General features: G+C 43.0%; 1 protein-coding gene across 2 annotated transcripts in view; it reads right to left on the bottom strand.

The window, feature by feature from the left end:
- RBL1 (RB transcriptional corepressor like 1) overlaps nucleotides 1–9539 on the bottom strand; it is a 21268-nt gene extending 11729 nt beyond the window's left edge. Inside the window, exons 1-9 of one of the 2 annotated variants that reach the window (XM_018570658.1) lie at nucleotides 9325–9539; nucleotides 8866–8999; nucleotides 8027–8227; nucleotides 6008–6072; nucleotides 4923–5055; nucleotides 3732–3882; nucleotides 2064–2113; nucleotides 943–1129; nucleotides 460–626 (exon numbers count right to left, since the gene is read on the bottom strand). In XM_018570658.1, coding sequence (XP_018426160.1) covers nucleotides 460–626; nucleotides 943–1129; nucleotides 2064–2113; nucleotides 3732–3882; nucleotides 4923–5055; nucleotides 6008–6072; nucleotides 8027–8227; nucleotides 8866–8999; nucleotides 9325–9489 — 1253 coding nt within the window. In that variant the 5' untranslated portion in view covers nucleotides 9490–9539. Of the gene's footprint in view, nucleotides 1–459; nucleotides 627–942; nucleotides 1130–2063; nucleotides 2114–3731; nucleotides 3887–4922; nucleotides 5056–6007; nucleotides 6073–8026; nucleotides 8228–8865; nucleotides 9000–9324 lie in introns of both variants that reach the window. The other variant, XM_018570657.1, reaches the window with a different exon arrangement.
- Between the last annotated feature and the right edge of the window lie 10315 nt (nucleotides 9540–19854).

The following is a 19854-nucleotide window of genomic DNA, read 5'->3' as shown; positions in this document are numbered from 1 at the left end:
CTGAGCTTGAATGAAGACATTTAGAGCTTTTGTGGGTTCCATGAAGAATTGCTGAGCTTGAATGAAGACATTTAGAGCTTTGAGATCCAACATAGGGTGGAAGCCAGTTTTTGGTATGGGAATTGTAATTCGTTAAAAGGTTGGAAGCCAAATGAGTGACACTACCAACTGACTGATTCTTTAGTCAAAATTGTGAATGAAAATATACAGATCGGGTCCAAATGTGTTTAGTAGTGTGCAGTAGGAGACCAAGTCACTTCCTGCCTTGCTGTACAAGAATCAATGTTCAGCGCAACATGAGCATGAAGTGAATCACAAGCTTTCACCAGGCACTAGCAGGAGCACATGGAGGCCGCTATCAGATAAGCATTTAGTGTTTTACAGTAAAATCCCCAAAGATGGTCCCACCTAACACCAACACAACTTTCCTGCATCCTCAGGAGGAGTATGGGAACTTACTTAAAGACATTAATCAGCTGCTCACTGGGGGAATTCCGGAGTCCAGCCACCATGCTCTGCAGTTTGCTCACACACTGCGTTGCGGATGATACAGGAGTGATTACAACTGTTTCCTCTTTCAGGTATCTTCTACCAGTCAGCGGAGTGGAAGGAGCAAAGGATCGTCTCTGTCAAGTAAAATCTCACAATCAGCCAAAATATTGTAACTTTGAATGCTAATTATTTTTGTGCTAGACAAACATGCAAATCTAAAAAGTCAATGCTCTACACCAGGGGTAGGCAAACTTTGGCCTTTCAGCTGTGGTGAACCGGCATTAAGTGCTCATGCTTTGTAGGCCTTTACTTTAAGCTACTACACATTTCCTTATGTCAAATGATGAATTAAAAAGGATGAGTGAGGGATCCTCTAAGCTTACCAATAGTGTATGAACATGCTCAGTACTGAAAGCACAGATGTGCAAGAACCAACCATGACGCACATACCTTCTCAAAATGCTGTTGCAGGTTGGACTCCACTTGTTTCCTTGGTGTGCAGTTGCCAATAGGGAGATCTGCAATGAACTTCCTTGGCGTTCCAATCTCTTCTTCTGCATCATCTCCCAAAAACACTCGCTCATCGAAGTCCCCCACAGTAAGGACATACTCCTCATACTCTCTGTTTAAAGCTTTACTATAAATTAAAAAGGTACACGAGAATGAAAAAAAAAATGACATGTTCTAGGTACATGTAAAATATTTTGCAGTAAGCTTGAATTTTACTTGAACAGATGTGTCCCTGGTGGCTATGGAGGAATATATTTAAAGTGTTTCTACTTTTGCAGTCAAATTTGAGAAAACCCTTCTATATTTTTGTTATGTGTATCTGGCCTACACTGGCAGGTCTCATTCATTGTAAACTAGATTTTAACATAATCTGTCCTAACAAGGGGCGACATATCTAGAAAGCATTCTGCATTGTATGATCATGAGAGGAAACTGACTCTACCCCATTGGTCCCTCCGAAATTGCTCAGAATAACTTGCAGAACCCATGTATAATTCTGCTCCGAAAAAACAAGAAAAAAAAGGTAAGAATTTGTTTTAATTATCGGCATGCTTTGTGAATTGCAACACAGACACATATTGGGAGTTCTCAAACTTGACTGCACATTCGTCCACAGTAACAAAGTGTAAGTTACCAACGAAAGTGACCTGGATAATAATAAGGCAATACTACAAGTCAGTACTGTTATTAATAAATGTTTAAATTGGTTGACAAGTTCACTTTAAGAGGGATAGACCAACAAAAATGAGTTCATGTTTTCTTTTAAAGTTCTGCACAGCAGGCTCATGTTATACGTAAATAGCAAGTCGCTTTTCCAATGCTACTTATAATATAAACGGTACATTTTAGATAAGGAAATAAGTAGTTGGCAGCAAATAACATTGCAGTCAGTGACCGGAGGGAGATATAGAAACTTAGACTCCATTGCCTACTTTCACTCATGGCACGCAAACTATATACACAGCAACAGCAGTGTCCTCTTTTTGAGCCTGCCATCATTGTTCCTAATGGACATTAAGTCTGCTCTGTTACTATTAAAACACCAAAATTAATGTGCTTACTTATTATCTGGGAAGCTAGAGAGGTCCAGCAAGCACTCTCCTTTAAGAATCTAAAATGGAATAAAAACAAACATACTAAGAACAATGAATACCACACACGTTTAATAACCATTATTTAGAAAGGGAAAAGTCTGTTAGTTAGCTGCAGGATATTTTAGAGAAAATCAAGAGATGGAAGGAGAGGTCGATTCATCAGTTATCTGGTGTGCTTCAAATAGCACAAGCTCTGATCTCTTTTGGTATACATGATAAAGAGTCCAATCAATACACCTAGAGACGACATTAATATATCCTGCGATATATTGAATGCATGAATGTGTGTTAACTGTAAATGTATCTACATATAAAAAGGAGATAGGCATGTTAAAATGTCCAGGTAACTTCCCCAGGGGAACATAGACAATATTCTTTCAACACTTAAGTTGCTTGCATTTGCACAACATTTAAGTCATATATACATTTTTTGTAAGCGTGTATACCATTTTCTTTTTTGTCTATTTAAATGTTGGAGGGAGCGCAACACACCTAAAATAGGGCGTCCTAAGGGTGGAGTGATATGTTTTACTAACTTGGTATCCTTACATCAGGTTTTTCCAAGAGTAAAAACGGTTATGATTAATAACTATAGGTTGCAGTTTGTATATGGAGACATCGTCACTTCCATTCATGGCAAAGTGAGAGCGTCTGTGCAAAGGAGCCCTCATGGAACCATTGAAAACTTGCCATAGTTCCTCCACTACCTCAGCTGGTGAAAGCACCAAATGTTCCTGGGTATTGGGGGTTGAAATCATGTGCCTTTCTACTAAGCGACAATCGCTTTAGCAGCCAATCCCTAGATCTGAACACTGTCATGCACATGTAGGCCCTAATGAGGCTTAAAGTGCAAGGTCCACGGAACTACCCAGTGTTCACCAGATCATCCTGCAAGGGATTAAGGGCTCTGATGGGGATGGCTCCCAGGTTGCCGACCCTGGTTACACTTGGAGCGGCAAAAGCTGACATAAGGAGGAAACAAAGTCGGAACTAAAAATCGGCAGGCAAGACCATGGTCAAATTACGGGAATGTCAAGAAATGGGCAAAATGTTAGGGAAGGTGGATAACGAGCATCATCAAAAATACAAAGGTTGTAAATAGATGTCAGAACAGAGAGCGATATCACACTGGGGATTTTTCATGTCGGCTGGGACAGATTACTGGCAAGGCAAGTATAAGCGGGTCATTGGGGGGCACTTTGCACATACAGTCGCTTTACCGTAAATGGGCAAGCAACAGCATCTCATTAAAGAAATAACAGATGGGGAAAGATGTCTTATTTTGCTATACACTCAGCGAGAGGGACATAGCAGACCTCTGGGTATAAGCCCTGACCCTCAGATGATGGACACAAAGCAACAAGGCGGCAATACTCTTCCCCTTGTCCTACTTCCAAGGTCATATTAAAACTGAGCTCTCTCTTTCTCTGCGATGACTTGTATAGCCCACAAGGGGAAGAAAAAGCCCCATCGTTTTTTGTGGTTCGGGTCGACCCTCGTAGGTGAAAAGGTTCACTGTGTCCACCACTGAACATTTCGAGAAGTCACATATTTAAAATACAGATATGCAAGTTAAGCAATATTTTCAACAAATCCTATGAAGACGGAAAACAGTTTTGACAAAGACAAAAATACCTTTCTGTCATAGAGTTTTGAGATGTAAGGCTTGAAGTAATGCTCTTTTATCCCTTTGGCTTCAACTGCTAGCCCATCGTAGTATTCACACAGTGCGCTGATAATACAGGGAGGATCGTCATCAATGCTATCCATATCAGGAATAGGGAGCCTTGCTGTTTAAACAAAAAGGAGAAAGACTTCACTCAGATGAATGCATCCCATTTTTTTTTTTATGCAATCCTTTCAGTGTTGATATTAGAACCATAAAATACATTAGAATCTCATTACCTGGGTAGAAGATTTGGCCTCAGAGAAAAATGAATAGGCCTGGCAAAAAAATGCCTCAACATGCATCTCATCCTGTCCCCAACAGAAATACATCACCCCAGACAGGACTGACTGGCTCTTTAAATTTTCCATAACCTATGCCTAGCTGTAGACCAAATCTTTCCAAGCTTACATGCAACATCTGGAAGTAGATTTATGTATTATGGAACATGATGGCAAACAGCAAAGCACTGCCAACTGAGTCAACATGACCTCAACGTTAAAACTTTGGAGTGGCACACTTGCTCTAAAAGAGAAATATATAGAGATAAATATATAAATTTGGCCCACATGCTAGGACAGTGATGGTCCAAGCACTCGTTTTACTAATGTTCAAACTTCTGTAAGCACCGTTATTTACACAGCCCTCCCCATGGTCTGTAGTGATCACCAATATAAGAGATATAGCCCACAGGAAAGCATTCATTTTATAGACTTCAGTCTCCCATTATTTACACACCCCTCCCCATGGTCTGTAGTGATCACCAATATAATAGATAAAGCAAGTAGGAAAGCATTCATTTTATAGACTTCAGTCTCCCATTATTTACACAACCCTCCCCATGGTCTGTAGGGATCACCAATATAAGAGATATAGCCAGTAGGAAAGCATTAATTTTATAGACTTCAGTCTCCCATTATTTACACACCCCTCCCCATGGTCTGTAAGGATCACCAATATAGAGATACAGCACACAGGGAAGCCTTTAATTCAAACTCCCATTATTTACACACCCCTCCCCCTTGGTCTGTTAGGATCACCATGAGCAAAAGGAGAAAATAAATGCATAGCAATGGCTAAAGAGCAGTCCATGTGCCACAATCCATAATTGGCATTTATATACAACTATCAGCTGATAAACCGTCTACACTTACAAAAACTTACCTGTGAAGGATGCATTCAGAAGGTCGTCCTTATGGGGACACTGCAAAGCATGAGCATAAACCAAATCCAGGCAGCACAAAAGCAAGTGATAAGAGTTAACCAAATCATCGCCAATCAGACTAAAATTTCCTAAGAAAGAAAAAAAGGGACACGGGATCATGTACAAAGAAATAATTTATTAGGAAAGCCAGCAGACTGTTACAAATAAAATACTTTGGGTTTAACAAGCCGGTCATTTTTTATTACAAGCTAGGGATTCACAGATACCGTTTTTTCAGTATCAAGTACCGATTTTTTTCGGTACTCGCCTATACCGAATACTGATACCAGAAGTCCCATTAAGGAAGCCAAGAGGCGCGTAAAGACTCGCCACCCGGCTAGCAGGGAAGCCGCCCCCATGGTTCTCGTCACTAGGCGTAAAGACTCGCCACCCGGGAAGCCGCCCCCATGCTTCTCGTCACTAGGTGATGAGAACGCATGGAGCCGGCTTTCTGGCCAATCAGGAAGCCGGGCGCCGTATAATGAAGAGGCAGCGGCTTCTTGATTGGCCGGAAAGCCGACTCCATGCTTCCTCGTCATGAGGTGATGAGGGAGCATGAAGTCGGCTTCCCAGCCAATCAGAAAGCCGGGTGCCGTGTCATTACACGGCCCCTAATTGTTCGGGAAGTTGGCCAATCAGGAAGCCAGGCAGAGTCATTACACGCTGCCCGGCTTCCTGATTGGCCGGAAAGCCGGCTCCATGCTCCCTCATCACAAGTGACGAGGGAGCATACAGCCTGCTTGCCGGCCAATCAGGAAGCCGGGCACTGTGTAACGACTCGCTGGCTGGCTTCCTGATACCGGAAGTATCGGGCGAGGCATCGGAGCATTTGGGCGAGTACTCGCCCAAATACTCGGCTTCGGCACAGATACCGATACCAGTATAGGTGCATCCCTATTACAAGCCATGACCCCCATTAACAAAAGGTTTGACCGCCATTAACGGGTTTTACAAAATGCTTCAAGTAATTCGATAGCAAAACTGCAAAAATTGCATCAAAATTAAATTTACGAAGTACAATAAAATCCAACTTGCACTCACCCTTTGCGTATACAAATAGAGTCCAGCAGAAGTTGAAGAGATCTTTAACGTTACACTGTAACTTTCTAAAAGACAAAATGTAAATTCAAGCATTTATAAACCTTCGACCACTCTCAATTTAGAAGGCACACAAACAAGCAATTCATGTTCAAACTGTCCAAAAAATAAAACTTGAGTAAATAACTTTTTAGACTATATTTCTAATTGTCACATGACCGTTATTTATGCAGCTCCTACACGCTACAGGTCCAGGGCGGTACCAAGCCGCAGCAGGTCACACGTGCTGATCTCTCTATAGGCATACAATGTGTTGGACTGCGGTGCATTATTTTGACAGAAAGGCTCCCTGCAGAAACCTCTGTCATTTAAAGGGGAAACCCTCCCATCCCTAACAGACAAGGAAGTTGCCATCTTGGCTTGCAGTTGCCGTGGTGCAGCATGTGATCAGCTATGACACCAGCCATTTACAGGCTTGAAAGTTCAGTCGCATGCTGAAATGAGCACAATGACAACCTTGACAGCGGGCATGCCTTGAAAGTAACGGTTTCGGGAGACAATAAATTGGCGAGTAAAGTTCCTCCTAAAGTGCCAATTCCCACCAAATGTGTTCCGATGCATTTTGAAATGCATCAAAAACACATCTACACAAAAATAATGGCTGTCATTGGTGTAGATCACACCAATGTGTTGCATTTCGAAAACAGAGCAGGTTGCATTTTTCTCACTGCAACACACATCGTATAATAGGAGTGATGGTGCCAACGGGGTGAGCACAGGACATGGGCATGGCTGGTCACCCGATACCAGAAGGAGAAGAAACCAACATGATCAGCAGGCGTTTGCAATTTAGTGGCGTTTTTTTCCTTCACTTTATTATGGTGAACCATTTATTGGATTTAAATTATTTGTTTGACAGACACCAAAAAAAAGACCAAAAAATTATTTCCCGCATTACACACCACACACAGCTCAGAAGAGAATAAGCTGTTCAACATTCCCTCTGGTGGCGGTCAAGTAATCAAAAGCCTAGACTGGTCATTTCATCCCTGCATAAAGGAATCAGCCAATCAGAAATCTGACTCTCCCCATCAGCAGACACTGTGAGCATATGCCTGGGCAATCCCATTATTAATGTTACAGTATATGTTCATAACTTGATTATATTTAAGAGTTAGAACTCAGCTGATTCACAGGAATCAGAGGAACGTTCTTAAATTGTGTGTGGCTCTGCCAGCTTGACAAAAGTAAATTACTGAAATCGGCTTTTTTCTAAGGAGGCGAGCCAAAAATTGCCAGCCGAATGGTGTCTGTATCCAATCAGCTGCAGCCACTGGGTATGTATTCTGACAGCAGCAGGTGACGACGGTCAGAATACAACAGTGGCGATGAAAGATTCAGCAAAGGAATCTGTTAAGGTTTTTTTTTCCTTCAGCCCACAGGCCAGTCGATATGGCCAGTTCAGGGTTGCAGCTAACGATTATTTTCATAATCGATTAGTTGCCCAATTATTTTTTCAACTAGTCGATTGGTTGCATTTGCAGGGGCCGCCCCTAGGCTGTAATTGGTCTTTAGTTTTGTGCCTAGCGTCCTTCTCCTGCAGGTGGCGATATTACCCTACCATTCAGGATCTACGATCTGTTGCCTGTGTCCTTCAATGAACGGGAGAGAAAAATATTTTCTCTCCCCCACCCACCAACCGATAATGAGAATATTTTCCAACTATTCTCATAACCGATTTAAATGGACTAGTTGTTGCAGCCAAGGCCAGTTTAAGATAGATACCTGGGGTAGCCAAACTTCAGCCGGTTGTGGAACTACAAGTCCCATGGGGCACTGCAACATTGACAGCCACATGCATGACTTCCAGAGGCAATTTGTAGTTTCACCACATCTGGAAGCTGAAGTGTGTCTAGCCCTGATGTACACTGTACTGACGATAAAGAAGTAAGTCTTTATTTCTATTCTATGCACCAGAGCCACCCATCACACTTCCCCAGCGGCCTATCTCCATCAGCGTACCTTTGTTTTCTGCTTCTGGGCAGTCTGGGAGGCTCTTCGTGACGGTTCTGAAACATGTCTGCGAGTATCGGGTCAAACTTTTTGAAGATCACGGTAGATACCTCAAAGTTCCTCTCCAGCCGTTCTACCCGCTCCCTGAATTCCTGGGGAAGGTTTGACATGTCCATCCACTTTTTCATTTTATTGAAGAATTGGATCAGGCTAATAAACAGGAAAGAAAAACCCAATCCATAGATTTATTGTAACAATGTAACAAGTCCGCATTCAACTCAGAGCAACCAAACGAAAAAACGCAAAGCGGCCCCAATAAATGATTTGATGAATCCGTTATTACAAACTAAAACAGTATCATGAAAGTCTGAAACTAAAGGATGGGAAGGGGGGGAGTAATAAGTGCGTCTGAGACAAGTTCTCTCAACTGGTGTGGTTGCCCATAGCAACCAATCAGCTTCTATCATGTTTTACCACACAGATTAGAAAACATTGAAAAGCCGATTGGCAGTCGAGACAAAGTGTCTTTTTGTTATTATTCCCCCACCACCAAGGTGTTGATGAGCTGCACATACTATGGGGACTATTTACGAACGTTTTGACGCGAGAGTCACACATTTTTGAAAGGAATATGATTAGAAAAATCTTGGGTGAAAGTTATATGGATTTTGCGAGAAAACAATGTTTTTTTAAAATAGCCCCCCCACTTTATTTTTGGGGTGAGCATTTCATTATTTTGCCCAGAGACAAAACGAGCCCATAGCTCTTGCAGTGCGGGGGGTAGCCCCACTAAGAGGGTTCATTTTTTAGAATTGCCGGAGTTGCCCTTTAAACCTTAAAATCCATACCTAAGTTTGGCTGAGCGGAGAATACGGGTAAGGGACACTCCATTTCCCTCCATGATGCCTCTTCCAACTGTTGGAATGACGCCTTTCCGACACTCGGCATACAACGCACACGCCAGCCAGTGTTTCATGTTACCCTACGACAAAAACAGAAAATATGATGCTCCAGCCATTCATAACCCTCAAAGTAATTTACGGGGAGCCAAAGCACGAGCTCTCACCCCCCGCCAGGGTGTCCCTGTAGCGTGAGCACCACCCTTCCCACTCCATGGATGTCCCCGTAGCGCGAGCACCACCCCTGGGGTGTCCCCATAGCGTGAGAAACCCCCCTCCGCCTGGGGTGTCCCCATAGCGTGTGAAAACCCCCCCTCTGCCTTGGCCCCTCCTCCTGGGGTGTCCCCATAGTGTGAGCACCACCCTCCTCCCGGATGTTACCCATGCTGTAAGGTCCCCTCCTCTGACCTCCAGGCTGTAGGTGCTCCAGGTCCGGGTGAAGTTGCTCAGAGTCCTGGTTGCCGTCTCCTCTTCCAGGTTCAGCTCCGCACACAGACTCTCCAGTTCCTCCTGCACCTTCTCCCCGGCTTCCCCGTTCCAGGGGCTGGAGGACCCGGACTCTTCCCTCTCCATCTTATTATTATTACAGAGCCCAGACAGCCGCCCCGCACTTCACCTCCTTCCCACAATCCACCGCGACAGCAAAAAGGCGCGAAACCTGGACAGATTCACACCCCGCTGTATCCCTCCGCCGAGCACATTTCATCCCGAGGTCCCAGCACCCCGGGACTTACCGCAGGAACCGATCCTCCCCCTTTCCTCACACACACCGTACACCGCTGAATGAAGTAGGAAAGGGGGCCAGCGATCTGTTTTTTTACGTCCCTATTCCGTAGCGGCGGAGGGATACCAGGAATACCCCGCGGTGCGTTCTGGGAGTTGTAGTTTGATAGGCAAGTTAAAGCCCAGGGAGGCATTTAAAGGGGCGGAATTCGGTGTCAGTGCAGTTTGCACTTACCGCATTCCCCTCACCGGGAATGATGACAGCCGTACGGGTACTTTCTGTGTTCCTAACACATGTACAAACACTGACGAAATATGGTATGTTTTTACAAACCAAACTTTTTTTTTTTTTGCAAAGGGTCAAAGCTGAGCTCCAGGAATAAAGATTTAGCCCAGGTTCACTTCTGGGCGATCCGTGACCGTGCAGCCTCAAACAAATGTTCTGATATTCGCAGGGTTTGTAAATAGACCACTTAGTATTTTGCAGTGACTGCAGAGAGGGCTCACTGTAAGGCAGGGTTCATAAGAGGGTGATCCGTGACCGCACCGCCATCATGCACGAAACCCGCACAGTCACAGAAGCGCACATCACCGCTGATGGTGCCATTCTTTTCTAGTGGCACTACAGTCATGCCAGGCAGATTGCGCAGCTTCTCGTTGTGATTCTGACCCATGCAACATTGGTTTTAAAACACATGTCCCTTTTTTCAGCAAATGCTATAACTCCATTGAAACCAATATGGCCACACCAGCGGTGTATTTAACTTTGGTGCTGCCCTAGGCAAGGCAGCAGCAACGCCGCTTCTCGGACAGCACCCACCCCCTTGGGACACTAACCTGCCGCTTCTCGGACAGCAATGGTGAAAACTCCAACTAGAAAAAATGCTCTGTTGGACTTAATTACAAACAACACAGAACTGATTACTGGAGAGAACCTTGGGAACAGTGATCATAGAATTAGAACATTCACAATATACTCCCGGAAACAGACATGTTTGTATGACAAGAGCACTTCATTTTAAAAAGTCAGACTTTAATAAGCTGAGATTAATGCTAGGTGACACTAATGGGGAACAAATCTTCCTGAATATGAACACTGAGGACAAGTGGGAAAGTTTCAAGGAAATTTTAACAATATTCACCAGTGCAATCCATTTACCAACTAGTTCAAAACAGCAAACGTTAAACCTGGGGGGTTAACTAGTAGAGTAAAGCAATAAGTAAAAAAAAAAAAAGAAATGGCCTTCAAAAACTATGAGAAGGGTCACAATCGGCATTCCGAGAGATCACAGGAGGGCTACAAAAATTAATAAAAAGGGATGGGAGGCATGAGCTTTGAAGATCTCCTCCGGAAACTAATTGTTGAATTGTGTACAGAATGGTGTTGATCTGGGGTCTGAATGGTACGGAATGCTGTGGATCTGAATGGTACGGAATGCTGTGGATCTGGGGTCTGAATGGTACGGAATGCTGTGGATCTGAATGGTACGGAATGCTGTGGATCTGAATGGTACGGAATGCTGTGGATCTGAATGGTACGGAATGCTGTGGATCTGGTCTGCATGGTGTTGGAGTTGGTCTGGGGTCTGAAGATGCAAAAATGTGTGACTGATCTGAGATGCAGCTGATGGGGTTGAGGCTTCTTTCGGTGGAAAAAGTGCTTAAGCCATGAAGGGCTCATTGTGATTTCAACTTGATTGAAATCATAACTGCACGTGAAACACACATTTTCAATGCCCATTGCAATTCACTAAACGCACTTTAACATTTATCGATGCATGTTGATGTGTGTCATGATGCATTTACATGTGCTGATATGCCTGTCTTAATGCATGCGTTGAGATGTGTTATACAAGTGAAGGGCTACAAGTCATTAAAGACTGGAGGGAGCAAGTCAAATATCAACCTACATGAATTTGCCATTTGCATCATAGAGACCCACATTTAGGAGCTCTGTAGATACCTGCTCTCCACACTTGAGGGCAGCTTATTGTTCTAATTCAGAGGTAGGCAACCTTGACACTACAGCTGTGGTCAAACTACAATCCCCTTTAAGCCATTTTATCTGGGAGTCATGCATGTGGCTGCCAGTCTTGCAATGCCTCATAAAATTTGTAGTTACACCACAGCTGGAGTGCTGAGGTTGCCCATCTCTGGTACCCTACCGGTTTATTTTAAAGAACAAAGCCACCCAACATTATTCATAAGATTCTGACAGATCATTGATGGAATCCGGGGCACGTAATAACATCTGCCTATCTAGTCCTGCTTAATAGGAAAAAAAATACCTTGTGCATGAACACTGCCATATGCTGATTTCAATAAAACTCTTTAAAAGGAGAACTATAGGGTCAGGGCTTTTCCCCATAGTTCTCCTTAGGGTACCAGGAGGACACAAACTAGCGTCCTCTCATCACCCTAAGCTCAGTATACCGTGAGCTACAGCTCGCGGTATACTGAGACGCCGGAGCGGATCCAGACATCGATATCCGCCCAGCTGCGTGAGTGACAGCTGGCTCTGCCTATCTAGAGGCAGAGCCAGTGCATGGTGTTGGAGTTGGTCTGGGGTCTGAAGATGCAAAAATGTGTGACTGATCTGAGATGCAGCTGATGGGGTTGAGGCTTCTTTCGGTGGAAAAAGTGCTTAAGCCATGAAGGGCTCATTGTGATTTCAACTTGATTGAAATCATAACTGCACGTGAAACACACATTTTCAATGCCCATTGCAATTCACTAAACGCACTTTAACATTTATCGATGCATGTTGATGTGTGTCATGATGCATTTACATGTGCTGATATGCCTGTCTTAATGCATGCGTTGAGATGTGTTATACAAGTGAAGGGCTACAAGTCATTAAAGACTGGAGGGAGCAAGTCAAATATCAACCTACATGAATTTGCCATTTGCATCATAGAGACCCACATTTAGGAGCTCTGTAGATACCTGCTCTCCACACTTGAGGGCAGCTTATTGTTCTAATTCAGAGGTAGGCAACCTTGACACTACAGCTGTGGTCAAACTACAATCCCCTTTAAGCCATTTTATCTGGGAGTCATGCATGTGGCTGCCAGTCTTGCAATGCCTCATAAAATTTGTAGTTACACCACAGCTGGAGTGCTGAGGTTGCCCATCTCTGGTACCCTACCGGTTTATTTTAAAGAACAAAGCCACCCAACATTATTCATAAGATTCTGACAGATCATTGATGGAATCCGGGGCACGTAATAACATCTGCCTATCTAGTCCTGCTTAATAGGAAAAAAAATACCTTGTGCATGAACACTGCCATATGCTGATTTCAATAAAACTCTTTAAAAGGAGAACTATAGGGTCAGGGCTTTTCCCCATAGTTCTCCTTAGGGTACCAGGAGGACACAAACTAGCGTCCTCTCATCACCCTAAGCTCAGTATACCGTGAGCTACAGCTCGCGGTATACTGAGACGCCGGAGCGGATCCAGACATCGATATCCGCCCAGCTGCGTGAGTGACAGCTGGCTCTGCCTATCTAGAGGCAGAGCCAGCTGTACCCTCCCCCGTCCGTTCCGCCAGTCAGCGCTGGCGCTTTGGAGCGGGGAATCCATCCCCTCCCGTCACGGCAGAGAGCCGTGACAGGATCGAGAAGTGAGCGAACGCCGGTATGTGTTCGCTTACCTCCCGATCTACTGAGCCGACCTGTGACAGTCTCATTGTCACAGGTCGGCTAGAACTATGGAGGTGAGTGAAAAGCCCTCACCTCATAGTTCTCCTTTAAAATTGGATCAGGCTGTATACAAATTGATTTGCTTTATAAACATTGAGCTTCAGCTGGGATCTGCAGGCGGTTGCAAAGTGGCTGAGGACCAGCTCTCCCAGACAGCAGTTAATATTTAGCCAGGCTTTTAATATGGAACACAGCATTTTCTCCTCTTTCTGCTCCCCGCTTGCACCTGCCTAAAGAGGACCTGGATTGTGCAAGCGAGCAGAGGCCAAAGGTCCCCTCACCAGTATTGCCTGTAGGCTCCCTGCAGCTGATCTCTGCCCCATTACTGTTTTACCAAGCATGTTTCCATGCTGTGTCTTTGTGTAAAGGCGGCCATCTTCATAGGAGGCAGGGTTTTGCTTCCTCATGTCCAAGCTGTACACAAATTACATGTGATTTGATAACTGGAGGGGGAAAAAAGAAAAGCAGCAGGTCAGGTGGAGCAAAAACAGTCACATAATAAGGCTGGGCACACACCTTACAACCATCGCAAGACCTTTGTCTTGTGATGGTTGTAAGGTAATTAAAAAAACAAACATACGATCTGCTTATCTTGGACAGGAAGCTCGTACTTGCGATGATCGCAGGCCATGCCCCGCTGAGGGGCAGGTTTCCGATGACCGCAATGCTGAACGGGCAGTGTGCGCTTGCGCACACCGGCCCGTTCGGCTTTTATCTTACGAACATGCTACGCACCTGCTGAAAATCGTACGATTCTCGGCGGGTTTTCAAACATGTTTGCAAGATAAAAGTCGTGCTTACAGTAGTAGAGGTCGCACGGCTTCCGATAAGCGTACGATCGCGGGATTTCCCACGATTTTCGTAGGATCATCGCAAGGTGTGTGGGCACCTTAAATGAAGTCGAAAGCAGAAAGATCCTTGCACTGCAGGTACAAGTTTTACCTCCGGCAAGCCCTCAGGAGAACAATGACCAGCACAGCAGTGGCATCACTAAATCTCCAGAGACGAACGTTCAGAAGGAACAGTGCTGTAGTTGATCGCGCGTGTATACAACTATGAGGCTACACGAGTGCCTGGGCACCTCTATTGTTTAGCAGGAATTCAAGACATTAGGGTACTGCTTGGGCACAAACATTTCTACATGTTCCTTCAATTTAGCAATTCTTTTTGAGGTCCACTTTAAAGTTCCGAATCTGGGTTTCAGCCCTACTAACTACACTGGAGAATCCTCCAGCAAATTAAAACAGGAGCACCTAAAGCTGGCCATACACCTATAGATTATCTGCAGAGTTTCTATGGTCACATGGAAAATGTGCAACAGATTCCTCCATCTACACTAAACTGTGTGGCTAGAGGAATCTCCCACTGGGCCAAGCTTCAGTATCTTGCTAGTCAGCCTCAAAATACCGGAACAATCTGATTGAAAGCAGGCATTGTTCAGGTATTTTGAGAGCCAAAGGGGCTGACTAGCAAGATACTGAAGCTTGGCCCAGTGGGAGATTCCTCCATCCACACAGTTTAGCGTAGATGGAGGAATCTGTTGCACTTTTTCCATCTGACCATAGATAATCTGCAGATAATCTATAGGTGTATGGCCAGCTTAAGAGAAAAATATTAGGGGAACTGCATAGTGCCAGAACGTCAAAGCAGGACTTCATAGACCAGTGGAGGGCCCAAATACCTTCTACTTGGGCAGAGATCTCTTTAACAATATGGTGAAACTACTACTAATCTAGTGGACTCTGGGATCATGACTACATACAGCAAATCTGTTATACAGATAGTTCTGTTCTGTCTTTTTCCGGACCAATGCGATTAGAATTTGGGAACAGTTGAATTTGATGAACCTGTTTTGTTCCCCCCACTTACCCAAATAACTGGCATACAAGGAAACCGCAAAATGACCCACATTCAAAATTCAACAAACAGGCTCGCATATAAACCCATACACCCCAAAGTGTCACAAAACACAAATATTATTAACATAATTTTTTTTATGTAGTAAAGTCCTAGATGTCAGCATCAGGATGAAGAAAACAGATCAGTTACTTGCACAGTTAACATAGTCTTTCAAGGTCTTAATTTCAACATATACATCATTAATAATCCCACGTGTATAAAAGACAAGTGACCAAAAAGGAGAAATAAAAAGCATCAAATAAATAACTCAGCTGCTGAAATGTTAGGTCTGTCGACACAATCTGGACTGTTCTGATAAATTAGTAACACTACAACAAGTAAAAAAAAAAAAAAAACAGAACAAAAGCATTAACAAAAAAAAAACAGAACAAAAGCATTAACAAAAAAAAAAACGTGAAAGTCGGATACGAGACCAGAAAAACAAAATCAGGGTTTTAACACTTGTATGCAATTCAAGGCAATTCTTTTGTGTTTGAAGAGTTTGACGTGTACAAAACCAGAAATGTCCATTTTAAAGTCACCGAATGGAGTTTTTCAAACCAAGCACATCATGGTACATATGTGTGTGCATGAATGTATATACATTTATTTTCTTAAAGATCAATTGTGCGTTTTTTCTATTTTTTAAGAGCAAGGTAAAAGATGAGTAATTGCAAGAATGTGATTGGAGCTTGCGGACATTGGGATGGTTAAAAGATGAGAGAGTAATTGCAAGAATGTGATTGGAGCTTGCAGACATTGGGATGGTTGTAGCAGATGTGCAGTTGACAGCAGTCCTGCTTCACTGGTGCACAGCAATCATTTCCCCAAAAATAATACCAAGACAGCTTTAATGAAGCCTTGTTACAAAGAAATCAGACTCAATGAAATGAAGCAGCCATTCTCCTAATAGCTTGATGGGTATAGACAGTCTTGGGTTCACGGGAATACTGGTTTAATGTAGCCAATGTGCCTGTTTATACTCGTGGTATGTTCTCAGGGCTGTATGCTGGATAACTCTTTGTGTTTTACTAAGTGCTGACAGAGGTGAGCAGCAAAGAAAGAGGAAGAGGGAGGGGCATCTCTAGTATTTATGGCGTTTGTTGCACTTTACCCGATTGGTCAGTTTTGTATTGCTTTGCTGCGGTTGGTGTCAGTAAAGGAAGATGATGCAAAGTACGAGCCCTCCTGTCTTGCCAAAAAACACCAACTACCACAAACAGCTGGGGAACCCACTTTCAACCGAGATGCTGGGAATTACAAAGTGTTAGCAGTCTGTTACAACCAATTTAACAATTTTGTTCATGTAGGAGACTTATTTCATGAAAATAATTCACAGCGCAATGGTGTGCAGTGTTGGATTCTATGCATTTCATTAGCAAACAACCTTGTAGTATGGATCAAGCAAGTTGCCACAACTGTATTTAAAGAATAACCACAATAAGGGATCATAAAATGATGGATTTCGAGCTCCTCCCTAATAATGGTGCTTTACATAAATTTCATGCCAAGCTGTTTTAGCCCCTGGTCCTGTGTTTGCGCGTTGTGTCTCCATACCTGGACACTCACAGCTGCTCTTGGTCACCAGCAGAGAAATGTTCTCTGGATTGTGTTGCTCATTATTTAACGCTAGCCATACACTTATTGACTTTCTCCTCTTAGCCCGCAGGTTAAATATAGAGAAAATCACTCCATTCCTCCTTGCACGCTGACCAACATGGATGGAGGAATCTTTAATGATGGATATTGCACTTGGAGAACTGCAACAGCCACAGCTGCCTGAATAGCCAAACTGTCACTGCATCTGATAGGATGCAGTCACTATTTGGCTACCAATTTTCTGTTCGGTTTAGTCAATTTTTTTTTTCAATCATTTTTTTGCCAAGACGGGTGGACAGCGCCACCTACGCCTTAAATTTCTGCCGATTTAGCAGGAATTGAATGAAATTCCGTGTATGACTAGCTCAGTAAAGCTGGCCATACACCTTGTGTAATTCGCCCAGTGGGAAGCCCTCTCGGCACCCTTCTGCCTGGCATCCTCCAATCTGGAAATTTAAGAGGCCGGTTTATAAAAATTTTGGGTAAGCAGCAGGCACCTGCCACTGCCAGAATAAAACAGCCCAGCAGAAGATTTGTCCATCCACACTGTTCAGCATGGATAGAGGAAAAACTTATTTTTATTTTGTTCAGCCCAGTGACCATACGACCAGAAGACCAACAACCATAACATCGTTGACCATACCAGTGTATGGTTTGCTTAAGTCATGTGAAAAGTAAAGTGACAACATAAGAAGTCATTACATGAAAACACAGGACCAAGACCCGTACAGGCTTGCTGGTTCTGAAACAGCTTATGCTGAAATGAAAAAAAATATTGAGGGTAAATTACCAGGTTATTCAAAATACTTTGTTTCATGAGCTTTAAGTTTGAAAAAATATGTTCCTGGTATTTTATCAAAGGTGCAGCTCCTCTACTTCTAGCCGCCTTGTAATTGACTATGCGGGCAAAAGCTTTGTGTACTTTTGTCTTCATGCAATAAAGAATGCTAATTACTTAGGATCAGGATCCATCATATGTTGATCTGACTTTAGTAAGGTCAATGAATTAGGATTGGTTCCATCTGAGAGTTTGCACTCATTCTGCTGAATAGGGTTATCTTAAAAATACTGGCACAAAAGTAATAGGCAATACTATAGTTCATGGTGACATGGCTACGCTTAGAGTTTTCTTTACCATTACTACTAGAAGGGCACTGCTTGGGCAAGATCATATTTTCTCCTCTGCAATTTCAGCAAAGTAAAAGATATGTTAAAAGTAAAGCTAATATACCAACACGGACAATGAACCATAACATTAGACAGTAATCTTTAAGTGTCTTCCATAAGCCTTTGCTTATTTATTTGGTTAAGCCAATGTTCCGAACCCCCTTCTAAGACCATCCTATCTGCTAGGGTTATCCAGCCCTCTCCTACCTCCCATCAAACCCAATGGGGAAAATTATTGGATGAACACAATGTGGGAATGGATGGAAAGGGATTTCGAGTCTAAATTCACCTCTCTACATTTTGACAACTTACAGCCTGGAAATAATCATTTCATATGTTTTCCAATTAACTCTGTAAAGGCTGTTAAAGGGGAACTATATTAGTTTATACTTTAATGTTTTAAATAGTATTAATTTCAATTGTTTTACAAATAAACATCATGCGGTGTATCCATTACACATACTTCACAATGTTATGAAGAGCATGACAGAAGCCGTTTGCCTTTAGGCTTCCTCTCTCTCACTGAAACTTTCAGGGCAGGCAGAGGGTGAGTTACTGCTCTGAGTCATTCAGAGGTGTGTGTGTGTGTGTGTGTGTGTGTGTGTGTGTGTGTGTGTGTGTGTGTGTAAATTGGGCCTGAAATGGTAAGAAATGGGATTAAATGCAATACCACTAGACACTTCCTTTATCATCTGCAAACTAGCACTGCTCTTTCCTAACTGGACTTGTTCTGTAAGGCTGAAGATGTTTCATCCAAGTAGCTTCCTCTGTTCTAATATTGAACTCCGAAAGCCTCTTGGACACGTGGTGAAACTGTCTTCAACATTGTAGAACAAGTCCACTTAAATTTGATTTACTAGTACTAGCTATACCATGACCTGGGTAAATTAGAACCTTCACAGACTTACACACGAGGGCATGTATGCAACCATTTGGCATGGATATAGAACTGTGTCTATATCAACATTCATGCACTTTCATCTGCAGTTGTGCTCCTCAATAGGCAGGTTGTACACTATTGATAGCACGTGTTCACACACAAAATATAGGAAATGAATACCTTGTTGACTATCTTGGATTTGTAAAAATGGGGTGACATTCAGGGTTAAATCTATCCTCTTTTGTGGAAGGTGCTTCTTAGGAGAAGAATCATCCCTTAGATTTTAATGTAGAACTGGCCAGATATGAGCAGTCACTGAAATGTGTGTTTTGTTTTATGCGGATTGCCGGCCAGGCATATATATCCTATGGAGCAGGAATGGAAAAGCATGGCTAGATACCTGTGGTGTATGCGTTCCTCGGGGAAAAACTATAAAGAACAGTTGAAACTATCAAACACTCATTGCTACTCTCTCAAACACACCCCTGGGCAGTTGGCCAGAGGTGCCTGATGCCTCTACTGAAGGATGCTGACATGGTCACATCATGTGTCGTCTCTGGTCTATAAGAACCTTCTGAATAATTCAGATCCAGCAACAGGTACAACTGCTATGTGTTGTATTGGAAAACCGCTCTGTAAATTGTACACACTGTTGGTTCTAAGACATTTAAAGGAACTAAAATGTATCAAAAGAATACTATTTTTTTTTTGGTTTACCATTTCTATTTTATCTAGAAAAACCTCGGCTTGCTACTCTTCTACAAATTCCAAAGAATACTTCTTCAGATTTACAACATATTAAACAGTGTGAACTTTCTTAACCTAATCTACTTTATACACTACAATCTATATATATGAACTGATGCGCGCGCACACACAGTTATATTAAAATACTGCATTAAAGAGTTTAAATATTTTATATATATATATAAATATACATATATACACACACATATACACAATGGG

The sequence above is a fragment of the Nanorana parkeri genome, unplaced genomic scaffold (genome assembly GCF_000935625.1).
Source record: "Nanorana parkeri isolate BGI_ZX_2015 unplaced genomic scaffold, ASM93562v1 scaffold1568, whole genome shotgun sequence".
NCBI classification, from domain to species: domain Eukaryota; kingdom Metazoa; phylum Chordata; class Amphibia; order Anura; family Dicroglossidae; genus Nanorana; species Nanorana parkeri.
Note: the sequence above shows the minus strand (reverse complement) of the source record. Positions and strands in the feature narration are given on the sequence as shown.